Raw genomic sequence first — 26,476 nt, forward strand, 5'->3', positions numbered from 1 at the left:
GACCTCACATAGGTTTAGCACCACCCCAGCCAACACATGCACGCTTTGGCCTTAAAAGGTCCCGTGTTTCCACATTTTTACTGTCCCTGCTCACTATCATATCTGCTGTATTGTTGATGATCTACTTTCTCTCACTTAAACACATCACCAACTGAGTTAATTTCAGTTAGCAGAACAATTAAACTAACCTGTGTACCATCCCAACCTTTCAGTCCTTAGACCATCAAACCTCTACCCCTAACATACAATACTCTTTTGTGCCAACCGGCCTTTCATTTCAACTGCTCTCTTACTTTAGGCATATACCTGATCTGTTTCAAATCTGAAGTGGTTCTGCCTCTATTGAAAAAGCTACATATCCGTCATCTCCTGAGCAACTATTTCCCAGTTTCTCAATTTTCATCTGGGCTTCAGTTTCCTCTGCTCACTTTTCGTCCGACATCCTCATCACCCCTTTCCAATCAAGTGTCCAAATGCTGTACTGTATGGAAACAGCATTTGTACCTATATCTAGCCTTTGTCACCTCTGCATATCGCAACTGACTCTCTTCCCCTCTCATACTTGTCAACATGTCCTCTTATTTCAACCTTGTTGTTTACACTCCTCACACAGTTACCACTCCAGCTAATCTTACACAGTGGTTTAAGACTTGGACGTCAGCTCCTAATCTACTCCCAGTGGACGTCCCACAACATGCAGTCCTTGACCCTCCTTCTTTACTCACTATACACCACCTCTATTGGTGTCATGTTTCTCTTCATTGTCTTAAATCACCTCTATTCAGAAGGCATCTAGATCTTCTTCTTTAGAACTTTTACTTCCTGCACACTTCTCCGACTGCCTCACAGCCATTTGACACTGGATGGCACTACAGTCACCCAAGCTCTAAAACTGAAATCCTATACCCCCCCCCCCTCCTCTTCTGCACTTATACTTACTGAAGTCATCCCCTTTCTTCTGGAGTACTTGAAATGTCAAGCATTGGCTACCAACCACATTTTTAGGTCTCGCCTGGCGTAAGACTGCGCAGACATGCGCAGTCTCGCTGGCGAGATTTGGTGTTAACAGGTATTTTCTGTAAGGGGCTTTAAGCCCTGCCCCTCTGTTCCATTGGCTGGCGTCACCGTTTATGCTAAACGGTGGCCAGCCATTGGAACAGAGTTGTTGATGACGTTTTTGCTTGGCTTTTCGAGCCGTCCCATTTGGACAGGCTCGTTTGCCTTCCTTCTGCTGTGAAATCTTATCTTTATGGGGCCATGTGTTTCAAACACATGGCCCCATAAAGACAAGCGATCGTTTGCGAAGAACGGAAAGCGCGGATTTCGGGACCGTGCATGCCTTTTGCTCTGCCTAAGCTGCCTGCGTCAACTGCCTGTTCCCTGACTCTCCCTTTCCTCGGGGTGGCTCCCCTCAGTGTGTTTCTGAGAACCGCAAAAGAAGCTGCTCGCTGACTTCTGCAGCAGCGGTGAAAAGGCAGTCCTCTTGGGTAACTTGTTGTTTTAGTTGTTCTACAGATTAGGCTATATCTGACTGAGGAGCCCGAGAACCGAGGAGGTGTATATGTGGGGGGTTCGGGGTGGGCAGAGACACAGAGAGAGCGAGAGAACGGGAGAGAGAGAGTAGTTTTTGAAAGGGCACCATTATGTTATAACGTTTTATTTATGTTATAACGTTTTATTTAGCGCGAACAGCTGCCCCAGCAACGAGGCGTCCCGGCGCTGAACTATAACGATAACCTGAGGGGGGAGAAGGAAAGGACGGGCTGTAAGAGATTAGGATGGGGAGAATAGAAATGTTTTGATCGCTTTGCGGAAGGCCAGCAGGTTAGTCATGGAGCAAATGTGAGGTGGCAGGGAGTTCCAGAGTCTTGCCCCCAAGACTCTGAAAGAGCGACCACCCATTCTGCTTAGCCTTATACGTGGGGTAACCACCAAGTTTTGACCCGAGGAGCGTAGGGCCCGCTGAGGGGTATAGGGCTCTAGGAGTGGACGCAGGAGGCCAGGACAGTCAGTCTTGAGAATTTTAAAAACAGTAGTGAGGGCTTTAAACTGAACTCGGGCTTCCATGCGCAGCCAGTGTAGTTTCTGGATGGTGTTTCTTGCAGAGCACCTACGAGGGAGGCCTACAACTGCCCTGGCAGCAGAGTTTTGTATACGTTGTAGCCGCGCCATCTCAGCTTTATTAAGGCCAAGAAAAAGGATATTGGCGTAGTCCAGTCGAGCCAGGATGGTAGATTGGACTATCATTTGGCGCGTATGGTGGTCAAAAAAGCCAAGGATCGGATGAAGGCTCCTCAACAGGCCCACACAGGTGGCAGCCAGTTTCTTGGTGTGGGTCTGGAAATTAAGAGATGCGTCCACCCAGACACCAAGGCTTTTTACCACGGTTTTGAGGGGGGGGGGGATAGGGCCCAGTGCAGACGGCCACCAGTGATCAGTCCAATAGTCAGGATTTTTACCCAGAAGCAACACCTCTGTTTTGCCAGCGTTCAGCTGGAGGCAGTTGTGTGACATCCAGCGTGCAACTGCCTCTAACCCGTTCTTGAATCTCGCCGCTGAGATCGAGGGGCCTTCAGTCAGAGAAATGACGAGCTGGGTGTCGTCGGCGTACGACACTAGCGTCAGGTCCCATTCTTTTGCTATATCAGCGAGAGGCTGGACATAAAGATTGAATAGGGACGGGCTGAGCGCCGATCCCTGAGGAACGCCTTGCTCTATGGGGTAAGGCTGGGATATGAACGGGGGGGCAGAGACCCGGAAAGATCTGTTTGTCAGGAATGAACGAAACCACTCTAGAGCAAGGTCTTTGATACCTATGGCTTCGAGACGTTTTAGTAGGATAGAGTGGGAGACCGTATCAAAGGCTGCGCTAAGGTCGAGTAAAATCAGCGCAGCACTTTGACCGGCGTCCAGGATGTTCCGTAGGTGTTCGATGGTGGTCAGCAGGGCGGATTCGGTGCTGAATCCTGGCCTGAAGCCGTTCTGTGATGGGTCTAGAATTTGGTGTTGCGTCATGTAGTTGGCTAGCACCTTGTTCACATGGGCTTCTGCCAATTTTGAGGCCCATGGAAGCAATGAAATTGGTCTGAAATTTTCTGGTTTTGATGGGTCTAGGGTGGTTTTTTTTATGATTGGAGAGACCCAGGCCTGCTTCCAACATGTGGGAACCACCGCTGAGGAGAATGATAGGTTAAGTAGGGTAGTCAGAGGAGGAAGGAAGAACTCGAGAGATTCTAGGAATTTGGCGGGTCTCATGGCGTCTGTGGGCGAGACAGATTTGACTTTAGTGCACAGTTTGGCAAGTTCGTCGTGTGTTAAGCTGGGGATGAGAGACACACTGGGACTGTCTGGCAAAGGCTCACGTGGTTTGGAGGTATCCGGGAGATTCTGAGGAAAGGAAGTGTAGATTTTCTTTACCTTTTCCGTAAAGAAGGTGGCAAGTTCCTCGCATTGTTGTGCAGAGGTAATACCAGGGACAGGATTAGAACTATCTTTAAGTTTATGAACAAATTCAAAAATAGTTTTTGAGGGATTCCCGCGGGAGCTGATTGCTTCCGCGTAGAAGGAAGCACGGGTGGTGCGAACCGCCTTGTGGTACGATTTCAATTTTCGCAGGTAAGCAGCTTTGTCGGTGTCCTTATATTTTTTCCTCCACTGGCGTTCAGCTCTTTTGCAGTCTTTCCGCATGGTTAGAAGATTTTCATTGTACCATGGGTTAGATGGAGTGTTACGGGTTTTAGTCCGTTTTGCTGGTATTAGGGAGTCTAGTCCTAAGTTGATCCAATTTTGAAAGGCCGCGTAGGCGGAGTTAATGTCTCCGTCTGTGAGGTTGAGGTGGAGGTTGCCTAGTTTACTAGTAAGGTCGCTAGGTGCCAGTTTATGCCATGGCCTCTTGTATCGGGAATTGGTGGTGTTTTTCACAATCGAGTCTCTGATTTTCAGGGAGAATTGGATAAGAGAGTGGTCAGTCCACCCCATGGGTTTGGGGGAGGCAGCCGAGGCATCTGAGAGGTTGGAGAAAACTGGATCCAGTAAATGCCCGGCAGAGTGAGTGGGAGTTTGGATGAGCGGGTTTAGCTGAAGGGCTGTGAGGTCTGCCTGAAGGTTCTTAATAGTGGGATCGGTCAAGGAGTCGAAATGTAAGTTAAGGTCTCCCAGGATGGTAAAATTAGGAGAGGATATCACTAGAGTGTGAGCGACATCTAGGAATTCCTCAATGAACCTGGCAGTGGGGCCAGGGGGCCGGTAGATATAGAGTCCGGAAAGGGTGAACTGGGGACTCGTGGAGATTTTGAATCTTGCGCTTTCACAGCCCCAAATGGCTTCCTTTTCAAAAGTACAGTTGTATGATGATTTGTAAATAACAGCTATCCCCCCACCCCTGGAGTCTCTATTGATGGTTTTGATGGAGAAACCCTCGGGCAACGAGAGATTTAGGATGCTGTTTTGGTCATCATGGAGCCAGGTTTCGCAGATAAACATAATGTCTGGATGTTCCTCTGTTATAAGGGTGAACACATCGGCGTGATGTTTCACAAGGGATCTAACATTAAGTTGGAGGATGGTAAGGGTGTATTGCTTATAAGCAGTGGTAATGTGGCTGGCTAGCCCGGGTGAAGATGTCAAAAAACAACACGGCTTGCAGTACAGACCTATTTGCCCAAGGCAGCCTTCAAGTTTATCGCATCTTGAGTCTGGTTTGAGTGCGAGGAGGGACTTTCTATCGTACTGCAGTAAATGTGGTACGAGTTGAGCAGGGGGACTGGCGAGAGGCGATGGTCTGGCGATGACGGGCGCAGACGGGCTTGCCTTAGGCGCGCCTTCGGCGCGCAAACGGCGCTCCCGCTGCGCTCGTCCGCTGCGCTTGCGTGGGAAGCACATTTAGGGAGAGGAGGGATGGGCGTGGCCTGTCAGGTGGGCGTGGCCTCGCGACTGGCGATGGCGGCCGACCACAACAAACTCCACAAAGCAGCGCTAGAGTCCGCTGAATGTGGAATACCTATAAGGCAAGCAGCCCAGCAGAGAGCTCAAGGCAGGAATCAAAGTTTTTAAAATATGTTACAACACAAAAGAACAGTTTTAAAAGAATGGCGCGTAATTCCTCCGGCTTCCGCCTCAGAGGTGTCCTTACAGAACTGCACCGATGGTTGCTACGTCATCCCTGCCACAAAACACCATCATGACTGTTAATTACCGTTTACACCGCAATTCACCTGTTGAGTGTTTATCACTCGCAGGCCCGCCAGTACATCAGCGGCGGCCCTTCAGCCCGTCATCAGCAGTGTGTTTCCTACACCTCCTGCATCCATCCTTCCAGCTCTCCCAGGCGCCATTAATCAGATTCTGAACGGGGCACCGAGGCACATTATCAAAACAGATGACTGGCTCTCTTTTCTCCTGGTTTCTCCCTCCACTTTTCCTTTACTCCTTCCCTCTCCTCCCTTCCTGTCTCGGAGAGTTTGGAGCACGCCTGCCGGTGTCTTCACTCCTGACTCTAGCTCCCCCCGTCTGCCTACTCCTGCCCCAGCCCCTCTGTCTAGCACCTCCTGCCCCCGGGAGCCCCCTGTGCCCTCCTCCGGCTGCACCCGAGTATGACGGCAGCGTGTTCAGCTGTCTTGTCCCGAGACAACCCCTGGCAGTCCCGCTCCGGCAGCTGTTCCCGCAGCACTTCCCTCAACCCTGTCCAACTCCAAGCCTGTCTGGGCAGATCTCCGGGGGGAGGGGCCATTCTGACCTGAGATGACCCCCTCCCAGCCACTTCCCCTTTGGACACTGGCCTTTATTGGTTAGAACAAGCAGTACACTCCCTCCCCACTACTAAGGCACCTGGGAGTGGGGGGCTGCAGGCCAAGGACTCCCAACCTCCTCCTTAGTAACAAAGGCAGACCGGGTGCAGACTTCTGGCCAAAGGGCCCAACCTGTTCACAAGGAGGGCGTTTAGTAAATCCATTGTTTGGGTTTGAATACCGGCTCCGCCCCGTGCCCTGTGATTTTAGGCAGGTAAAGTGAAAAGTCAAACATTCCGGGAATCTGCAGTTTCTTCCTCTCCCTCATCCGCCTGGAACCCTAGGGGTACGATTCAATGCTGATAGCATTTGAGGGTAATAAAAGGTGCGCATCTTTTACTCTTTACACACCGAATTTCCAGGAGTTGTGTGACTGGGAACCTCGGTCACTCTAACAAAGGTCCCATCTCGGACAGTCGAGGTAGCATGTGCTCTGATGGGTGACTTATAGCCTCCAGGTAAGGGTGCTTTGTAAATAAATGTAGGGTGCCAATGACACGGCACGTCATAGCCTCCTAGACCCACTCTGTATACTGTGCACGTAGGGCCTAGATACGCTCTGTAGGAATTACTCAGCCATAATGTGCATATAGTGCCTAGATACACTCGGTATGAATTACTCAGCTCTACAGTGCATGTAGTGCCCAGATACGCTCTACGTGAATTCCCCAGATCTACATACACTTCAGGCAATCTCTACCTACGCTCTGTGTGAATTTCCAATATCTACACTGCATGCAGGGCCCCCAGACCTGTACTGCATACAGTGCATAGATAGGCACTTGCATCTGCTCTGCCCGGAGTGCTTATCTCTGCCCTACTTGTAGTGTATAGCCATTGTGCACATGGCGTCCAGATCCGCTCTGGATGTATTGCCTAATTGTGCTCAGAGTGTAGTGCCTATCTGTGCTTTACACGTAGTGGATAGACGTGATGTTGGCTGGATAGGCACCTAGTGTCTAATTCTGCATCTACTGCCTGGTCCTTCCCAGTGTGCTTTTACCAAGTGTAATCCGCATGTAGTAGAGCGCGCCTAGATCGGCTCTGCATTGACGCAGATAACATGCCGCCGTGAGTTGATCTGCGCGTGCCCTGCAGGTCACACTATCGAACCAGGACAGGGGGCTGGCATATATAGCTGCAACACACTTTAAGAATGATGCAACAATCAGATTTGTTACTTTATGAATAAGCTTTGAGAAGCGCTTAGAAGAACTCTCCACAGGGGCCTGCGCTTTGCGAAGAGCTGGGGGTTTCGAAGGAGTTAAATACACTGATGTGCACGGATATGCTCCCGCGCCCGCACCTCCAAAGAAGGGCGACCGTTCCGAAGCTCTCCTGTCTATGCGCGCGTTACACTAAGTGCACCAGTGTCAGTGTAGCACGACTGTCTGCGGATCACTACTGTGACCCTCTTCCTTTTCACTGAATGAAGTGCCCTTCCCTTTCCAGCTAGCTTCAGGGGTAGTAAGCGCTATAGAAATACCTCCAAAGCAGGGGTCATTCTGTGCTGGTGCTTGTTTTAAAATATATTCTTGGGAAGTTTTCTACGCAAACGGAACACGATTAAGTCATTGAGAAGGGTGTTAAAGGAAAATATCGACCTTTTAACTGCTGATATCCAACTTTGTGTCATGAAGAAAAAAAAACTTTACTTCCTTTGGAGATGGGGGTTTGTGTGTGTGTGTGTGTGTGTGTGCGCGCGCGCGCTTGCCCGCTGGACGGACCATTGTTTCCATACTCGTTTAAATAGTACAGCTTGTATTGTCTCTCTGGGCTCCAAATGGTTTGCATCATGCCAGAGGGCCTTCCCTCCCTCTTCCCAGCCACACATCTCTGCCCTAGGAAGCTAGCCAGCGTCCGTGTTTGTGTGCGCCACCCCCCTCTCTCTCGTTGTTTGCTAGGGCGCATCTCTGTATGTGTGTGAGGGAAGTCAGAGTGTCTAGAAGTCTGTCAGCGGCACTGAAAGCGTTAGTGGGTTACTCAGAATGGCGATGATCCGCCCTAATTTGTATGTTAAAGATGACTTGTGCGCAAGCGTGTGCATTTGCAGTGAGACACAATGTGTGTGTGTAAGAGTGCCTTGTATGTAACTGCAGAAGCTCATGATGTGTTTGTATAAGCGCATAGAAGTGAAAATATGCCTGAGAAGAATATCAGGGGAATGTCATGTGAAACAGGGTTCTGTTGTGCGGAGAGAGAGAGAGAGAGAATTAATATGAATATATATATATATATATATATATTCACTGAAAAAACCATAGGTTTCACACAAGTTATAGTTAGCTGTACATTTCACTCGTAAAAAACCAATAAAATTCCCCCGTTATAGTTAGTGCAGGCAACTATAACTCACGCGACCGCAATCCTCTGCTGATGCTAATACTGTATTTAGACACTTATTTGCCCATGTCTTCTTCCATTAAATTTTAGCTATACATATATTACAAATATTTTTTTTTCATAAAGACACATATGTCATCAGCAGAGGATTGCGGTCGCGTGAGTTATAGTTGCCTGCACTAACTATAACGGGGGAATTTCATTGTTTTTTTACGAGTGAAATGTACAGCTAACTATAACTTGTGTGAAACCTATGGTTTTTTCAGTGAATTTGCAAGGTTTTTTAAATGCTAATTCCTAACTATAACGTGTGTGAAACCTATGGTTTTTTCAGTGAATTTGTACGGTTTTTTAAATGCTAAGTTACTTTACGCCATTCGTGGCGTGCGCGCCCAGTTAACGCAGTTCGTTCCGCGCGCCCACTTTACGCAGTTAGTACCAAGCACGCACGGTGGTCACGCGGTGCGCTGCGCGCACCGCGTGCCCACATTATGCGGGATGGGCCATGTACGCACGATGCGCTTCGCGCACCGTGCGCACATGGGGGACATATTATGCGCTTCCTTGTGAAAGGAATTCATTTGTTGTTTCAAATGATTAATATGCCGTGCACAAATGGTGCCCTACGGGCACCATTTGCACACGGGGTGGGGAATGTGTGGATAATTTTTGTTTTTTTTTATCCTTTTAACCGTACGCGTACGGTAAGCGTAATCGGCGATTTTTCGAAAAAAATTAAAATTGTTTTTTTGGCCTTGGGGGTTGTTGGGGAACACCTATATCGATGCTGGGTGGTTTAGAACTGAATATACTGCCCCTTTAGATGTTTTTGGACTTTGTTTATGCTGCCCCCCTCAGAGTGCGAGAGAGAAAATGGCGGCCACCGCTTCCTGGTTTCGACCGATTCGAATGTTCACTTAGATCGAACAGCCAATCAGAATCGCGCTCGCGCACGTCACCGTACGCGTACGGTAAGCGCACCGTAAGCGCACCGTAAGCTGGCTCAGATATATATATTGATTTAAAGGCTATTTTCTCAGAATCTACTGAACAGATTTACACCAAACCTACAAAAGGCACTTCCTTGACATGTAGACTACCTCTCTGCCAAATTTCAAGGAACTCTGTTCAGCCGTTCGGGCTGTAGCTGTGTCTAAAGGTCCTATGGAAAAATGCATGGGAAAAACGCGTTTTGGGACCCCCCTTTTATCTCAGGCCCCGCTTGACGAATCCCCCCGAGACTTTAAGGGTAGGAGCGGAGCTCAGCGCCCCACCTATTTTGAAAATTTCGCGAGGATTCGTCGACCGGCGCCAAAGTTATTCAAAATAGAATGTTGCGGTTTTCCTATGGAAACAGGGTCCTAACTATAACTACCTACTGGCGACCGCATGTAGGTAATATATATATATATATATATATATATATATATATATATATATAGTGCTCCAGGCGTCTCCGGGGAGAGGCTGCTTCTGAGCACCAGTTCCATTATAGGATGTAAGGGCATTCTGTCCTGCACACGTAGTTCCCTCCCTCCTGTGCGCAGTGTAGTGGCTCCTGCTATGCTGTCTTTACCCAGAGCTGTGAGTTCTCTACTTGCTATGTTCTATTGCCTCAGTACGACATCGTTCATTAGCGCATCGACTTGTTACACTGGCCGGTTGTGTACATCTGTGTACCTGTTACAGACAGGTAGGTGTAAGGCGCGTATCTGCTAGTTAAACTCGCCACCATCTGAGTTTCATTTCCCAGAAGCAGCTAAGGCGCAGGTTATCACAGAGGCACATTAAACAGAGCGCTGTAACATCTATTATCTGGAGCGCTTAGAAATGGCCGATGTGCGGTTTGAAGCGCTGGATACAGTTATTATTTAACGAAGGACTAGCAATCAGCTTGACAGGGGCCTGGTTTTAGGGTGGAGAGAGACCACTATTACAGTTTTGAAAGCCGCTTGGGTGGAAGGGATACAGTTTTCGAAATGAACTCCAATTTGAAACACCGCTTGCTGAAAAGCATTTATGCCTCGGTGCGCCTGCCATGTCTGTTTCACAGAGTTTATTGAAACGTACTTGCGTTTTTTGTTGAGATCCAGTTGATGAAATCAAATGCGTCACCACATCCCCTGAACATTTTTTGCGTCGGACGGGCGGTGATTGATAGCAAATTCTTAATGGTGCTTTTTTGCAATTGTTTTGTGCTACATTAGATGCGTTTGATGGAGCGTTACGGGCACGGACACTGGAGCTGGTTCATACAGCGTGGACCGGCAGGTGAAGGGTGCTCGTGGTCCATACAGCGTGTACTTGCAGGTGTAGAGTGCTCTATCAAAGCCAACCAGTGCTAAGCAATGGGTGGGTTGTAAGCCTAAGTTTTTGCTAAGCCCACAAAAGGTCTTTTGCAACCAGATAGTTTGTGCTCTTTGTTAGGCAAAATAAAAAAATGCTGGGGAAAAACATTGGACTCTAGTCTCGGGTTCTTTGAGAGAAATATGGCCGTTTTGTGGACATTCTGCAGTCTTTATTTTGGCTTAAAGGAGGAGGTTCTCAGTGCACGGTGACGACCACTGTGAAATGTTGTGAACACCAACAAAATCATAACTGTGATTATTCGCTGACGTATCCAGCGGCTTATCCCACCGGCTATGAATCCCAGCCTTATTAATGGTAGTAGTGACTTATTACTCTCAACTGATCTGCATATATGATGAATGCTATGCTATGGTACTTATGTGTAAAAGTTGTAAACCATGTTATTTCAACATAACCAGAACATAGTGGTTAATTAAGTCTATTAGTGTTGAAATTCCATTGAATAGGCCTTGCAAGTAACCCTTCCTCTGTATAGTACAACATGTGAGTCAATAAGCAGTGCTGTCACTACCTGAATCCCCTGTGCGCAGCCCGACAGGGTTACAGTTCACAGGGTGCTAGGATTTCCTTCGGATGAGGTCAAGAACGGAGAGGAATCGTAGTTGTTGAAGACCAGTGTTTTTTTTTTTTTACAATCAAACCACCTCTGCGACACATGCTGGAATAAATAAATAAATGATAAGTCACCTAATGAACTACACGGCCACAACGTGCAGATAAGTTTGAGTAAATGGCCATGTGTTATCGCACCCATAGTTTGCACGCTGTGGGCAGGGGTGTCGCACAGTGCCCTGTGGTGCAGGGGAGAGTCGATCATTTAGGGCTCCCAAACCTTGCAATTGAAAATAAGCACATTTTTGTTATTAGTTGACTGGTGCTTTGCTGATACTAGCACTGTATTTAAAGTTCATCTTACAAACATTTTTGCAGTTAGTTGATAAAAGACTAAACTATTTCATTAATAGTACCTGAGGCATTTATTTAATTGTTTAGTTATTCCGTAAGGAGCCTACAGAATATAGGACAATATGATTGACTAAGAAACGACTAAGCTGGAGAATTGCATCTCTATTGGACATTCCTCTTCCCTTCGAGAGAATAAAAATGCAGTCAGTTGCCAGTTTGAGGAACTTAGTTTTTAGGAACCAGGTTATCACAGTTAGTCTTGTGTTCCCTTAAGGTGTAGATTCAAAACATTCCAGTCCTTGGTCTGAGAAACTTTTTTGGTGCATCAATATATCTCCTGTAGTGTTGTCTAATATTTGTGCAGTGCTTTCTTTCCATCTCCCTCCCTGGACTTAGAACACAGTTAAAATAAAGTCAGGCGGTAACTTGTGAGCTTCACTCAGTACAGAACAGGCCCTTCCCCCATGAAGCGCTGGGCATGTCACTTCCACTCCTCCTCTCTCTTTTCTCTCCTCCCCTCTTGTATCTCTCCAGCCTATCTCTCGCTCACATAAATACACCTCACATAAAACCAATCTATACCACAACCATATAAACACACACCACACAATGCCATATAATTCCAATCACCAGAATTTGACTTAGTGCCACATGGTTCCACAAAATCAACTCTGCACGTTTCCATTCCACACCACATAATTCAACAAGAAATCATATAATACAAATCAACAACACCATTACATAACACACCATTACATAACACACCACATACATACAATCCACACCACATAATTCTACATCACGCAACATAATTAAACTCCACTACATAACACTCCACAACACAAAATACCATACCATATAATTACTCTCCATGACCCACAATCCCACTCCACACAATTCCAATACACAAAATAACACATAATTACTATCCAAATAATACAACTGCATATCACATACATTCACTCCACAACACATAAGTAAACAAGCATTTGCAATGCAATAGGTCTCGCCTTTGTGAGAGTTTGAGCTATTGGCATTGTAAATGACAGTGCCTTTCATTTATGTGTTTTGAAACCTGTAAGCGGTACGTAAACACACACTTTGCACTTCTAGTCTTTGCTTACGAGAAGCAAGGCTGGCAGTAAAAGAGGCGCAGTTACTGCCAGCCTTGCTTCTCGTAAGCAACGACTATAAGTACAAAGTGCGTGTTTACGCACTGCTTGCAGGTTTTCAAAACACATAAAAAGGGAGGAGGAGCCTAGCGCTTGACCAAGATGGCCGCGTGAGCTTAGAGCTCCCGAGACCCTCGCGCCCTCCGTCGACTATCCTGACTCTAATCCTGATGGTATGCATGGCACCGTGTTGCTGAGTTGTCAGGGAGGCGATTGATGCTACCCGCGGTCCGATCGCCCATCGGGAACCGGACTTATGACTGGCGAAAGATTGCGGCCTAACTCCCGGAGATGCCAGGGGCTAGAGTTGGCAGGATGCCCGACTCCTAGTTGATCAACAACGGCCTGGTGAGGTGTGAACTACCGGACGGAGGCCCTTGCTCTTTCACTTTCGGTTTCGTTCCCTTTGTCTGCCCGGACACTGTAGTGCTCTGGGTGGCTCGATAACCCCAGGGACGCTCGGTGGGCTACTTTGGCAGAACAAGGCGGCCCTGCTCACTCTTTATACCTCTCTCTGAGAGGGGACGGTCCTCACTGCATTGGACTGCCTGGAGTCCATTATGTCGGGCAAGGCAGAAGGAGATCGGCTGAAGACTAAGTCCACCAGGCGGGGAACGTACTCCCAAGTCAACAGTATGGACCGCTACGCCCTCCTGAAGACATCGCCGAGTGGATCGAGCCAGGCGCCGGATGCCCAGAAGGAGGACTCGCCTGGGACCCCGGAGCTCTCCCTGCAGGATGTCATGGGCGCGCTTGATGGGATGCAGACCTCGATGGGGAGGCAATTCGAGGCCCTGGCGCAAAAGGTGGACGCCATCCTGGTGGATGTCAACTTGATCCGCTCGGACCTGGGTAAGACAAACGAGCGCGTTAAGGACCTGGACCACAAGACCACGGGCCTCACTGATGAGGTTGCGGACCTGCAGAACGAGGTCCGGAAGCTGAGGGCCGAGAGTGACCTCGCCGCCCACCGGCTGGAGGACTTCGAGAGCCGGTCCAGGCGCAACAACGTGCGCGTAATCGGGGTCCCGGAGTCCTCGGATGAGGCTTCGGCGGATCTGCTTGTGGAAGATTTGGTCCTCAATCATCTGAAGCCTAAGGGCCTTGGCAAGTTTTTTGCGGTGGAAAGGTCCCATAGGGTGCCGGGCGGACGGCCCAAGGCGGGTGCCCCGCCGCGGCCGATTGTCGCCCGGCTCTTTCATTTTCGAGATCGGGACGCTATCCTGCAAGCGTCGAGGGTGACGGGCCCAGTCCCCTTCCAGAATGCGTCGGTGAATTTTTACCCGGACTTTACCCAGCAGGTGCAGAGACAGCGACAGAGCTTCCTGGGGGTGAAGCGAAGGCTCCGGGAGCGGGACCTAAAGTATGCCATGCTTTTCCCCGCCAGACTACGGGTGGTGCACGAAGATCGGACATTCTTTTTTGACTCTCCTGTTATGGCCGATGAATGGCTGGACGCTTTGCCCCGGCGACGGACCGGGGATGACACAGCTGAGCATGGAGACAGTGGCCGGGATGGACAGGGCTGATAACTCAAAGCCGACCTGACTTGATTTGACCATATTTGAAGATTTGAATAGAGTGCAGTAACTGTGGAGGGTTGCGGGAGGACGAGGGGTGCTCTTTTCCTCCCTGGGGGTACTTTTTGTAGATTTTTGTTTTTGTAGGGCGACAGGCACACTGCAAGTTGGGGGGGCTTTTTAAGCTGCAGCAGGGGTGCAGGGTGGGGGGAGTTACGGGGAGTTTGAGTTTGTTGTTGGGGGGTTTATTTCTGCAAGGCATGATGATTATCCTCAGGGCTATTCCACGGCGGCGCCTCGGGTGTGGGGTGGGCCTCTTTCCGTTTGAGGATGGGGGGTAGAGGCCTAAGTGTTATAAGCTGGAATGTTAATGGTTTGGGGGATCGCATTAAGAGGGGGATTGTTTTGCAATTTCTGAAACGCTCAATGCCAGACGTTGTACTGCTGCAGGAGACGCACCTCATAGGCAATACGTGCTATGCCCTGAATAGGAAGGGGTATAAATTCATTGCACACTCGGGATTCTCTTCTGGGTCCAGGGGGGTGGGCATCCTCGTTAGAGCATCGCTGCCTTTTGAGGTGGATTCCACCATTGTTGACGATAGGGGGAGGTTTGTGGCGGTGGCGGGGCGGTGGGAAGGAAGGACTTTGGTTTTGGTTTCGGTTTATGTCCCGCCGGCCCTGCAGGCCTCCACATTTGCTGAATTGGGCAGGGCTTTGCTGACTCTCCCGGGGGGCATGCTGGTAGTGGGAGGGGATTTCAACGCTGTGGGTTCCGGACTGCTGGATAGATACCCGCCCAGGGACACAGGGGGGGCTCAGAAATGGCTTCCAGACCTCCTAGACACGTTTGGCCTGATAGACTGCTGGAGGCTCCGGCACCCCACACAGAGTCAATACACGTTTCACTCCGGGGCGCATGGTAGCCTCTCCAGGATTGACTACCTGCTCACTCTGGCAGCACATGCCTCGTTGATATCCGAGGCGAGGCACATGGCACGTGGTATCTCTGATCACTCGCCAGTGTGGATCCGGCTGGATCTCGGTCGGGAGGGAGGAGGGAGGGTGGCCCCCATTAACCCTTGGTATTTCCGAGACCCCAAGATGCGCAGCGCCCTGGTAAAGAAGGTAGATAATTACTTTAAGGACAATCTGGGATCCGTGGACTCGGCGATCTCGCTGTGGGAAGCTTTTAAGACCGTGCTTCGGGGGGAGGCCCTCTCCCTGGTGGTGACTGCCAAGAATCGGAGGGATTGCGAAGTGCGGCAAGTAGAGGAGGAGATTGCGGCCCTTGAAGGGGATATGGAGGAGGAGGTCACAGAGTCCTCATTGCATGAGCTTTGCTTGAAGCAGGCGGAGTATAGGGACCTGGTGACGGACGCCGCCAAGACCCTCAGCAGGGAACAACAGGGCCGTCTGTATGATGTTGGAGATAAGGCAGGGAAACTCCTGGCGTGGCTGGATAGGAAGGAACGGGTCAATAGAGTGGTGCCAGAGTTGATTGGAGAGGGGGGAGAGGCGATTGTGGAACCTGAAGGGATTGTGGAGTGTTTCGCGGAGTATTTTCATAGGGTTTATTCCTCTGTGTCGGACAGGCCGCCCGAAGACTCGTCTGATCTCCTCCGTGATATCGAGTTGCCCTGCCTCTCTGACATAGATGGGGACGATTTGGATGGCGACATCACGGTTGACGAGGTGGCGGGGGCGATTCGCGCGTTGAATTCGGGTAAGGCCTCTGGACCGAACGGACTGCCGATCGATCTGTACAAACTGTTCCCGGATAGGGTCGCCCCTCACCTGCGCGCCATGTTTTTGGAGGCGCGGGGGGATGGGATCCTTCCGTTGGATCAGCGGCTGGCGTCGATTGTGGTCATACACAAAGAGGGTAAACCCCGAGATAGATGCGCCTCCTATAGGCCCATTTCACTCCTCAACGCTGAGCCGAAAATTCTGGCCAAACTCCTGGCTACCCGTCTGATTAGGGTACTTGGCGATCTGGTCCACCCGGATCAATCTGGCTTTATCCCGCACCGAAACACAGCATTGAACCTTAGGCGTCTTCATGGCGTCATCGCCAGGGCGGGCACGCTGCGTGAACCGGCTGTTGTGGCATCTCTCGATGCCACGATGGCCTTTGACACGGTGGAGTGGGCATATTTATGGGCCGTGCTGGCCAAGTTTGGTTTCGGTCGCGGGTTTGTGAGTTGGGTCCGGTTGCTGTACGAGGGGCCACTAGCGAATGTTGTGGTGAATGGTCGGGCGTCTGCTCCGTTTCAGCTCGGAAGGGGTACTCGGCAGGGCTGCCCCCTGTCGCCTCTGTTGTTCGCCCTCGCCCTTGAACCGTTGGCTGCGTGGATACGTTGGCACCCGGATATACGGGGCCTTCGGTGGTCGCCTGATCACGAGGACCGTATTTCGCTTTATGCCGACGATATCCTGCTGTATCTTGCCTCACCAAAGAAGTCACTTATAGTGGTCTGTGACGTACTCGCATCGTTCGGTAGGAACTCGGGGCTTGTGATTAATTGGGGCAAATCGTACTTGTACGTTCTTAGTGGCGAGGTCCCACCGATCCCTAGAACATGTTCGATACAGGTTGCCCGGCAAGGTTTTGTGTATTTGGGGATTTTTATATCCATGGATCCTGTTGTGCGCTATGAGAGGAACCTGCTCCCCCCCTTGGCACGCTTGAGGCGAGATGTTGAAGGTTGGCGGAGGCTGCCGCTCTCACTTGTTGGGCGTGCGGCCCTGTTCAAAATGATGTCTCTTCCCCGCTTCCTCTACGCCCTCCAGAACACCTTGGACTGGGTACCGGCTAAATACTTTCGGGAGGTCGAAGGCCTCCAAAGGACGTTGCTGTGGGATGGGCGGCCGCGAATAGCTATTTCAAAGTTGACGCTCCCATGGTACGATGGGGGCATTGCGCTCCCAGACATCCGACGGTACTACTGGGCCACGCAGTTGAGCGCGATCAACCATGGGTTTTACGGCCCTGCCCTCAGCCCTGGGTATGCCATGGATAGGTGGCTGCTGCGCGGCGGCAACTACTACAGGGCGTTGTATTCGCGGTCCCTAGACTCGTCCCTCACAGGGCCCACAGGTGTGGCGGTGCGCGTATGGAAGATGGCGACCGACTCGCTGGGCTGGAAGGACAGGCTAACCCTCGCTACCCCATTGTTTGAATCGGAAAGGTTGGGAAGACTCTGGCATACGAAGGGCTTTGATAAGTGGGATCTGATAGGGATATCCAGGGTGGGGGATGTGCTGCATAAGGGGAGGGTGAAGTCGCTCGAGGAGTTGCAGACTGAGTTTGAGCTTGGGCCTTCAGAGTATTTTAGGTATATCCAGCTGCGTCACGCCCTTCGATCAGTCCTAGTGGAGGGTGAGAAGGTGCCGGAGTCCTCTCCCCTTGAGGACCGAGTCCTTGATGGTCATATGCCCGAGAGCACGATTTCGCTCATATATAAGAAGTTGATAAACGTCCGGGCAGACTTGCTATTGGGGCTGAGAGAACAGTGGACCAGGGATGGCCTCGAGTTGGATAACGAGGACTGGCAGTCAGCGGTTTCTTCGCCTAAGGAGGTTACGATCCCGTCGCGTCTGAGGCTGGTGCAGCTTAAAATACTGCACCGGGTGTATGTTACGGGGCCAAGGCTGGTCCACATGGGATTCTCGGAGGATGGCCTGTGCAGAAGGGGATGTGGTATGGTGGGTACTTTCCTGCACATCATTTGGGAATGTGGGGTCATTGTGGAGTTCTGGAGGAGAGTCCATGCAGTTATGGGGGAGGTGACGGGCATTGTGGTACGGCCGGAGGCGCGGTGTTGCCTCCTGAACGTTTGGGGGCCCACTGATCTCGATGAGGCACAGACCCAATGGGTGACTCTGGGTAACATGGTGGCTAAGAGGGATATCGCGCGATTATGGGGCTCCTCGGGTCCCCCTACACTGACCGCGTGGAAGGAGAACATGGATTGGAGCATGTTTAGGGAGAAGACGGTCTACTGCTCTAGAGGTCGCCCCCGGAAGTGGCATGCCATCTGGGGGCGGTGGAACCAATACAGGGGGGGAATATGTCTTGCCCCGGATCTGGAACCTCCCGAGGAACAGCTTTCCCCCTGACCTACCTTCCAGCACAGTTTGGTTTTGGTACCCGTTCTGGGCCTCTGCTGTTCCCCTTCTTCCTCCGCACACAGTCTTATACTTAGTAGATGAGTGGGGTCCTGCCTCCCCTGGGGGCTTTCGCCATGGGATTTCAATGTTCTGCCTTGCTGGGGTTTGCTGTGTGTTTTTTCTGTGTTTATTTAAAATTGGACCTTTGCATTACTCTTCGTACTGTATCCGGGACGCATTACTGTATCTAACTTGCAATGCTGCCGAACCTTCGGGCTGTCGGCTGAATAGCTGTGTCCTGAATTTCGAAATAAAGGTTTTCAAAAAAAAAAAAAAAAAAAAAAACACATAAAAAAAAGGCATTGTCATTTACAATGCCAATAGCTCAACCTAATGCAAAGGCGAGACCTATTGCATTTCAAATGCTTGTTTTTCGTGCATCCATGAAGATGGAACCCGTCATTACAAATACAGACATCACAGCACGTTTTCAACTGCTGAACATACGCAAGCTCCGCTCACTTACACAATAGCATACAGGTTAAACACCAACTCGTTGTTCTTCTGGTAGACCTTCTCAGTTATTCTTATGCCCTGCTAGAAAAGGTTCAAAACTTTGCTTCTCATACTTTGACACGGTCTAGCAGTGGCAACTCCTGATCGCTACAAAATCTTTAACAGAAGTTGCACCAGTGGATGGTCGCATGATCACTTTAATTGAAAAGAGACTCTTACTTCCTAAGTCAACCCTATATGGAATGTCTTTTTACCCAAAGGCCATCACAATTTGTTATTGTTTATCATAAGATATTTTTTCAAAATTTCTGGTTCTTTACCTATGGCTTTACTCTTGCCATAGCCTATTCATCAGCCTATGTCACGTTTTATGACAGGCTCCTCCGTTTGAGTAACTTAGCCATTTTGGGTGTTTTTAATCTTAATATAGATAATCAACTGCATACTTCAGTTGTGGAAGCTTTGGAAGCTTTCAGTGTCTATAGCCTTTCACCACTTGTTACAACAGGGATGTGGAATTCCTATAACTCGATTGCCGGGACATATTGTTTGAGTTCAAGGGCAACAGGTCTTCATGTGTATTTTGTCTTTGGGACAAGTAGGCTCAACCCCCTGCAGCACAAACCCTTTGGCTGCCAGTTTACAGTGCCAATTAAGGACCAGGGAAAGGCATTTCCTGCAGTTAAGGTAATATTTGTGTCCATGTGTTAATGCTGTTCAAACTTGTATCTATGGTTCATTAATGCAAAGCCTTTATTATTAGGGTGAGCGCTCTAAGTAAATGTTGTAAGCTCTGACTGCACTACTGACGGTGGTTAGAGTATATAAATGTGAACACACGTTTTCAGTGTTTAGCAATATGACGCTATGTATACTGCTCCCAGAATGTTCTCTGATAACATGCAAATATTTGCAGAAGCTTGAAAGCAAGATTGATGATTCTTTGCTTTCAATATAAAATGTTCACAAAATAATGCTAAAACATTTAGCTAAACTATTGTAAAAATTTATAGTACCATTTCTATGCAGCATCATTTAGTAAAAGGTGTTGATGTACTGTAGTATTTCCCAAAGTATTCATTATGGACAATCAGTGAAAACCAGTTTTAATAAGAATATGGGAAACACAATTAAACAAGCATTGGTAAAGCCAGAAGGTCTGAAATTGTTGGTCAGCCTTTTGGTTTGGTCAATACGTGACTTGTTTTGGCATGGTTTTTGTAAAACATTATTGGTGTGGGAGCTGCTGGGCCCTCACCAGTATAACAAATATTGGCAAAAGCAAAAACTGTTTTGGTCTCAAAAAGCACACATTGCACAGTAGTTCCTGGCACTGAACAAAATGACTGCATCGATATGCTCCTTGTGCAAGAACAGAATGCTGTCACTAACAGTGAAGCTAGCAGATAGACCGAGAGAGAGACAGAATTTTAATAAACCCAAAAAGTCATGGTTAATGCCAGACCTAATTAGGGGCCCAATTATTAAATAAAGTCGTAAAAGTGCATCCATGTACTTGGATTAAGTGCAGATATACGACTTTCGTGAATTCACAAGACTTTACCGAAGTAGGCCAAGAAATAGTACTTCTAGAAAATATTTGTGAACTGCATTTCAGCATGAGCAAATCTGCAGGTGTAGATTTGCTCCTGCGAAAATGTGAGTATTTGCAAGTTCACTTTCCCTCCAACCACTTTTTTCCCAACCCTGGAAGAAGTTTTATGTCTGCCATTGGCAGGAGTACATTTCTAACCTTTCTTAGTATGGGAAAAGATTGGAGAAGAGTTGGTGAAAACCCTTAAAACATGCATGTTAATAGGTGTTCACAGACTCAAAAGGGCATTCCAATCCTGTACCTGTTGCTTACCATTTCCATCAGCCCCAGTATGTAGTTCTGTGGAAAGTTTGTAACATAAGTGAATTGTTAGTATTCAAACCCTACTATGGAGCCCTGGCATAATCAGAGAGGCTATTTCAAAGCTCTTATATAATGAGATTACTGCCATTATTTGTCCCCGCATTACCTGTCACAAAAGAGACAAGTGAATTTTGTTACAGGACAAGTAGATTTATGAAGCAACTTGCTCAATGGACTAGTAGATATTTTATTAAATTCCACCCCCTGTTACAAGGCTCACAGATAAAGGGCTGCTAGTCTGTTTTGGATTCCATTTTTATCAGAGTACAACGAAAGATCTATAAACAGACACTTTTTTAAAGCCAAGTTTGATTACCTGTGTGAACACCATCAGATGCAAAATTGTTCATGAGCATCTATCCAAGATTCTCCAATGAGTAACCTGTGAGCTCTCCAGCTACCTGTAAGTAGCTCTCCTGTGTGCAGCCCAGTCTACTAAATTAGAAACTGTTGATTTGCTGATTAATATATGTATCCCAAAATTGGAAAGCGTGTATTTGAGATGAAAATGTGTGTATTTTCAGAAATCATAATCTGATGTTTTGGAGAAAAATAGTTGAATCTCCAGAATATTTTTTAGGCCTTATTTTTAAGTGATACATGGTACATCAGTGAGATTTATTACTATTGTTGTGATTACCTTGGTGTCATGAGCATCACACCTATGCTTTATTATCTATGCAAAGACGTTCCAAAGTGGCAAAACTTTTTTTTACATTACTGCTGGCAACCCTGCCTGATGCACTGAGGTGATTACTTCTGGTAAATGTGCATAGGATAGTCACTAATGTAATCGTTTAGGATGTGATACTCGTTACAACACTAATGCCGGTAGCTCAGTATGATTTTTGATTGAACATAAGTAGCCCCTATTACAGATTATATTGGAGTCCCCTGATCTATTGCAATCCTTTTAAAGTCTTTCTTCCTCCCTCTCAATGAATCACAAAGTGCTAACCACCCAGGACTTTGGGAATTACCTGTCCTCTTTCTTTCAACCCAAAATATCTATAACACCCTAAGGTGGGAAACAACTGTTACAACGCATGCATTACAACGTGTGCTTTTACCCCGCATGCCATTACAACGAAAATGGCTTGCTGTAAGGGGGTGTAAGGTGTTGGATTTAACTCCAACACCTTCCCTACTATTGTACAGACTGGAGTTGGAATAGTAAATTATATAATTCCATACTCCAGCACACCTTGTAAGCAAGTCGGGGTAAAAAATTGCATTGTAACGGCATGCGGGATAAAAGCATGCATTGTAACGTCATACAACCTCCTAAGGTGGACTCAACTTGTCTCTCTTTCTACTTTTGCATTTATTTACTCAGTTTTCCTTGCCTTTAGTGGGGTATCCTTTTCTTCTATTAATAATGAACACTTCAATGGGTTCAGTTCTGACTCTCAGAAAATATGTGTCCTGTTTCTATCTTCTGATTGTTTGCTCCTGCCATCACCCACAGACCTGTTGACATTACCAATCCATCCCATTCTACCAGATATGTTCTTCTTGAGTGAAAAGTTGGAGCTGCGACTCTGCTGGTGAAACATGACAGTTTATATCAGTCAAAAACAGATAATTCCTAGGGACAGAGTATACTTTAAATTGGTTAGCAAGCACCAGAGGATTGGCACCCTGGCAGGAAGAACCATGTCATCTGAAAACAGAATTGGCACTGTACAGGAGTCCAATAGTTTACTGTACCCGTTTCTGGAGGAGTAAAGTCCTGGAGGTATAGCTCACCGGGATAACATTTGCACTCCCTAAGACCCTAATTTGGGAAAGTGTGGTTGCTGGCACATTTTAACTCTCAGCTTAGCATTATACACGAGACACAGTTTGTGCTGATTATTGTGTATACACAATTGTGGATGGAACCCTGACTTCAGTCATCTGAAGTTGATGGCAGAAGGGCACCATTGAGATGGACAATTATACCTATCATTTAGAGACCTAGGGCAAGATGTATCAAGGCTTTTACCGGTCCCAAATGGGCTGGTTTGCAGAATCTGCCCGTTTGCGAACGGTAAAAAGCCTTTTGGAATGTTGCAAAATAGGTAATCGCAATTTTTGCGATTACCTGTTTTGCGAATGCAGTTTGGGAATCGCAATTTGCGATTCCCTAAATGCAATACAAGAAGCATTCTCAGAATGTGACTTTGCATTAAGGAATCGCAAATTACCACCAACTTCAAGTTGGTGGTAATTTGCAAATCCTTAGAAAAATGCACAAAATTGCTTTTTTCCAAGTGCCAAGTAGCGCATACACATGCCCTGTGCGCCACATGTGCACACATTACATTTTGGGGGGTGCATCAGTGTGGCCTTTTGCCCCCCATCACGTTTGAAATTGCATTCGCAATTTGTGATTACCAATTTGGTAAGGCCCATAGGAATGAATGGGAAGGCATTCCTTAATAGCGAATCGCAATTTGCGATTCGCTATTAAGGAATATGTGGGAATCGCTATTTCTTTTGCGAAACCTACATACATGGCATTTTGCGATTCTGCAAATCTGTTAAATTCGCTATTATAGAATCGCAAAATGCAGTGTTGATACATCTGGCCCCTAGAGACTATTCAGTTTGTGATATACGATATTTAGGTAGATCTTTATGTTGATTTGTGTTTTAAAGAACATTATTGAACTTAATCGAGATCCTGAGAGCTTTATCTCAATGCATCTATATTGCGAGTATTACATTTGTAGGTAGCAAGCTGTATTGTTTGCATTTCTGACTTCTTTTTTGTCTCCCACTGTTTCCAGGTGGCTGTGCACACCAGGGCTTGGTTCATTGCTGGAATCTTTGTGCTGATGACCATACCAATAACCCTGTGGGGAATACTGCAGCACCTAGTGCACTACACTCAGCCAGAGCTACAGAAACCAATTATAAGGTATTCCCTCGTCGCCTTTCTGCACTTGGAATTATCAAGAAAAACTGCATATTTATTATGTTTTCTTCATATAACTAAAATATTTATGCTTTGTTCAAACAGGATACTATGGATGGTCCCAATTTACAGCCTAGACAGTGTAAGTGTTTTTGAACTGTTTTTAGAAACCTGCGCAAAGTACTTTCAGTTGGCATGTATTCAGGGTCAATATGCTGCATAATGTTTATCTTGATCAAAGTCGGTGATGGGTGGGTCTTGTATTTCATGACGAGTAATAGTAGTGAGGTTGGCTCTTTAAGCCCTTTCTTTAGTGACACTGTTCACCGTAGCATTCTGCTTTGGAAGTGTGATATTTGGAAACCTTTGTGATTTTGTTAAAATCTAAAGCTCATAGTAATCGTGAAAGGAAGTCAGATTACCAAAGGTGTTATTGAAATCTAGACAGCCAACCAATGTACAACTAGTGTGATTGAGGGAAATACCTCGGTATCTTATTCAAAGTTATCCATGTGGTTAGTAGACATTTTGAACTGGAGTGGTAGTGCTGCCATGGCATGCTAGCATGGCTGATTTGCGATTAATTGTTATTCTTGTTGATGCACTCCAAAAGCAGAGTTCGATTCTCAAGGATACCAGAACTAATTACACTGTTCTTGGGAAGTTTTATCCTAGTATATGGGATATAATTCCAGGACTATATGAATCAGACTTCACCATGGTTTGTACGCAGAGCCAGGCATAAACATGGCATTAGAGTGGGCATACATGAATTGGGCAGCTTCTCTGTTTCCAATTTCACCCAGGTAGGTACACCTTAACGGTATTCATGGTGGCTGAAACTGTGCTGGATTTACCATCAGGAACGCATGCCTTCCAGCATATCTTAAATATGGCATGGGTTTAGAGAGGAGGACGGTGGCAACAACTATGAAACACATACTAGTTTTTGAATGATGTCTCATTACCACCCATCACCAAATAAGGCCACGATATGCTGACTATGTAACTTGAAGACGAGATTTGTAGTCCTGACTGTCTCTCCTGTCCGGTATGTGTCAAATGTTGTAGTGTTCAGAAACTATATCAAACTTTTACGGTGGGCAAGAGTACCTGGCACCGCACTTACTGACACTCTGGTGTGATTTATCTTTCAATAAGACTTTGAACCTTTGTTATTTGTTCTCGGTTGCTTTTCTATATTTGACTACTTTCAGTTCACGCTCACAAATACTACATTGAAATGTCCGGTTAAACACATGCTATCACACTTCTTGAGTTCTACCCCATTCCATTTCGAACTGAGAGTTCTTCTTCTTGAGGCTTGAATATGCAAATACTTCTGTGGCATCAAGCATCCAGTGTCAACCTGATTCTACTGATTGCTTTCATATTAGTAATATGATATTTCTCATAAATATACCACTAGGGATGTACTGTGCATATTTTTACAATAATGGATCTCATGTAAAGTAGATACTTGCTCAGTATTTGTTAGTTTAAACCTGAAAGAGAAACGTTGCAGTCTCAAACGCTCATGCAGTCGTTATGCTGAAGTTACAGATAGATGATCAAATGAGAGGGAAAAACTACAATTTGGTCTTCCTTTTTAGGTCTCGGTAGCGTAGGCAGAGCAGACATGCGCAGTCTCGCTGGCGAGATTTAATGAGTTAGGGTAGATTTCACTAGCGGGGCTTAAGCCCCGCCCCTCTTTTCCATTGGCTGGCGTCACAGTTTATGCTAAACGGTGGCCAGCCATTGGAAAAGAGCTTCCAGTGACGTACAGTTTTCTCTTTTAGAGCCGTCCCTGTTGGACTGACTGCCCCGACTTACTGCTGGCGTAAAAGCTTTCTTATCTTTACGGGGCCAAACACATGGCCCCATAAAGATAAGAAACCTTTTAGCAGGCGAGGCCTGGGACGGCTGAAAAAGGGAAAAAAAACGTCATGGCGAGCGCTTGTTTTGGTCAGTCACGACTCGGGTTTCTTTGCTACAGTAGTTGGAAAGTGAGCTGATTTGCACTCTCAGTTCTGCAGCAGTTCCTGGCTTGCTTCTCCACCCCTTTAGAGGGAGAAAAAAAAAAAGATCAGCAAACACAATCCCTGCAGCCCGGCTCGGAGTGAAACAGGAACGTAGCGCGGACTAGAACTAAAACGCAAACAAACACAACATTACCCCTAACAGAGGCACGGGACAGAAGTGCAGCCGGAACAGGGACTCTCGGTTGCCCCGGGTGCCCTTGAGGTCGTGGACAGGGCCGGGGTGGCACCCGGAAGCGCAGCGGTGACTGCGAGCAGAGCTTGCATGGGGCTAGGCCAAGGAGGCCCCCGGCCATGGAGGACTCTGAACCAGGTCCGAGGATGGTGGGCACTGGCGGTGAGGCGCCCCCGGGGCAGGAGGCCAGTAGAGCAGAGCGTAGAGAGGTGGAAGGAGTGGCGGAGATCCCCTCCTCTGAGACACGGGGTGAAGAGGAGCAGGGCAGCAGGGAGTTGGGGCCCGAGCATCGGCGGAGGCACCACGATGAGCAGCAGCGGAGACGGCGGAAGCGCTGGAGGAAGGGCAGTGGGGAGCAGGGGGAGTCTGAAGGGGCAGCGCAGCCGGGTGCCCCAGACCCTGCCCCTCCATCGCCGTAGACTACCGATTACCACCCCGCAGAGGAGCTGCTGCCGAGCCCAAAAGACTGGTGCAGTGCAGCGTTTACTGCGTGGAGAATGACCTCCCCGGGCACTAGGATGGCTCAGACCCGCCGCCGCTGCTGTCCCCCGCCAACCCCTTCTTCCCTGGTCTGCTGGAGTCGGGGAGTCCCTATATCCGGAGCAGGGGCTGGGGTGGCTGGTGCTCGCCTGCTGCCGGGTCTGCCTGGAGGACCGGCAGCTGAAGCCCCTACCCTGCTGCAAGAAGGCAGTGTGCGAAGAGTGCCTCAAGCGCTA

At 48.0% G+C, this 26,476-nt stretch overlaps 1 protein-coding gene across 2 annotated transcripts in view; it reads left to right on the forward strand.

Annotated features, from left to right (window-relative positions):
- The window catches only part of TMEM184C (transmembrane protein 184C), a 265,505-nt gene that overhangs the window by 20,014 nt on the left and 219,015 nt on the right, over positions 1-26,476 (forward strand). For both annotated transcript variants that reach the window (XM_085641631.1, XM_085641630.1), the window contains exons 2-3: positions 23,419-23,549; positions 23,652-23,688. In XM_085641631.1, coding sequence (XP_085497757.1) covers positions 23,467-23,549; positions 23,652-23,688 — 120 coding nt within the window. In that variant the 5' untranslated portion in view covers positions 23,419-23,466. The remainder of the gene's footprint in view (positions 1-23,418; positions 23,550-23,651; positions 23,689-26,476) is intronic.

This window comes from Triturus cristatus, chromosome 2_2 (assembly GCF_964204655.1).
Source record: "Triturus cristatus chromosome 2_2, aTriCri1.1, whole genome shotgun sequence".
In the NCBI taxonomy this organism is placed as follows: domain Eukaryota; kingdom Metazoa; phylum Chordata; class Amphibia; order Caudata; family Salamandridae; genus Triturus; species Triturus cristatus.